This window comes from Camelina sativa, chromosome 11 (genome assembly GCF_000633955.1).
Source record: "Camelina sativa cultivar DH55 chromosome 11, Cs, whole genome shotgun sequence".
Lineage (NCBI taxonomy): Eukaryota > Viridiplantae > Streptophyta > Magnoliopsida > Brassicales > Brassicaceae > Camelina > Camelina sativa.
The window spans coordinates 48584454-48585529 of record NC_025695.1 but is presented as its reverse complement, the minus strand read 5'-3'; the positions used below and the strand labels follow the sequence as shown (position 1 = coordinate 48585529).

At 41.8% G+C, this 1076-nt stretch overlaps 1 protein-coding gene across 4 annotated transcripts in view; it reads right to left on the bottom strand.

Annotated features, from left to right (window-relative positions):
• Positions 7–1076, bottom strand: part of LOC104727214 (probable LRR receptor-like serine/threonine-protein kinase At5g65240) — a 17969-nt gene continuing 16899 nt past the window's right edge. For all 4 annotated transcript variants that reach the window (XM_010446250.2, XM_010446253.2, XM_010446251.2 and 1 more), the window contains 3 exons: positions 889–1064; positions 407–801; positions 7–324 (listed from right to left, as the gene is read on the bottom strand). In XM_010446250.2, coding sequence (XP_010444552.1) covers positions 10–324; positions 407–801; positions 889–1064 — 886 coding nt within the window. In that variant the 3' untranslated portion in view covers positions 7–9. The remainder of the gene's footprint in view (positions 325–406; positions 802–888; positions 1065–1076) is intronic.

The window sequence follows — 1076 nt, the reverse complement described above, 5'->3', positions numbered from 1 at the left end:
TTTTGTTTCCTATCTTCCACCAGATAATTCGATGGCATCTTGATTATTAATGGAATCTTCACCCCAATCAAATCTCCTCTGCAACCTTTGAAACTCTTCTTGCCTAGTGACTTCAAGATTCTGCCATTCCTCCCATCTCTCTGCAAGCCCTTCTCCTTCAAGCATCCTTACAACTTCAGACATCGCTGGTCGTTCTTCCGGTGCTGCTTGTGTGCAAAGCAATGCAACTTGTATCATCGTTTCAACTTCTTCCGTCATATAATCCTCTTCAAGCTTCTTATCTACAATGTCTCCTAATCTCTTCTCTCTTTCCAGTTTCTTCACCTGAAAAACCAAAAGATTACCATTTTAATCACAATATATATCAGAAGCATGCGGAGAAATAAAAGATCAACAGGTTACGAACATGGTCTAGCAATAAGACATCATCTTCTTCCTCTAGCCGCGAGAAATCAATCGCTCTTTGTCCAGTTACAAGCTCTAGAAGCATAATTCCATACCCGAAAACGTCAGTTTTCTCTGATGATTTCCCTGTGGATATACATTCAGGTGCAATGTGACCCATTGTCCCACGGACCTGAGTGGTCACATTGGTTCTTCTAACATCCACCAACTTGGCTAAACCAAAGTCACCAACCACTGCTTCAAAGTCTTCATCTAGTAACACATTTGCAGCTTTCACATCACGGTGTATGATCTTCGGGTTGCAATGTTCATGAAGGTATTCGAGTCCTCGTGCTGCGCCTAGCGCAATCTGTTTCCTCCTGAACCAGTCCAGAATTGGATCACCGGGTTTAATCTCTGCATATTATAAAACCCGCAACTCCAGATTACAAAACCTTCAACTCCTGAAACCAAAAGTGTAAAAGCTTTTGTTTCTTGTTTTACCTCTTAAGCAATATGCAACACTTAGATTCTGCATGAAAGGATACACCAAAAGACGTTCGGTTTGTGTTGTGCAAAAGCCGATAAGACGAAGCAGGTTCCTATGAACAGCTACACTTATCATCTCAACTTCTCTCTGGAAAGCTTCGTCTCCTCCTGGACGTTCAAAATCAGTCAATCTTTTCACAGCC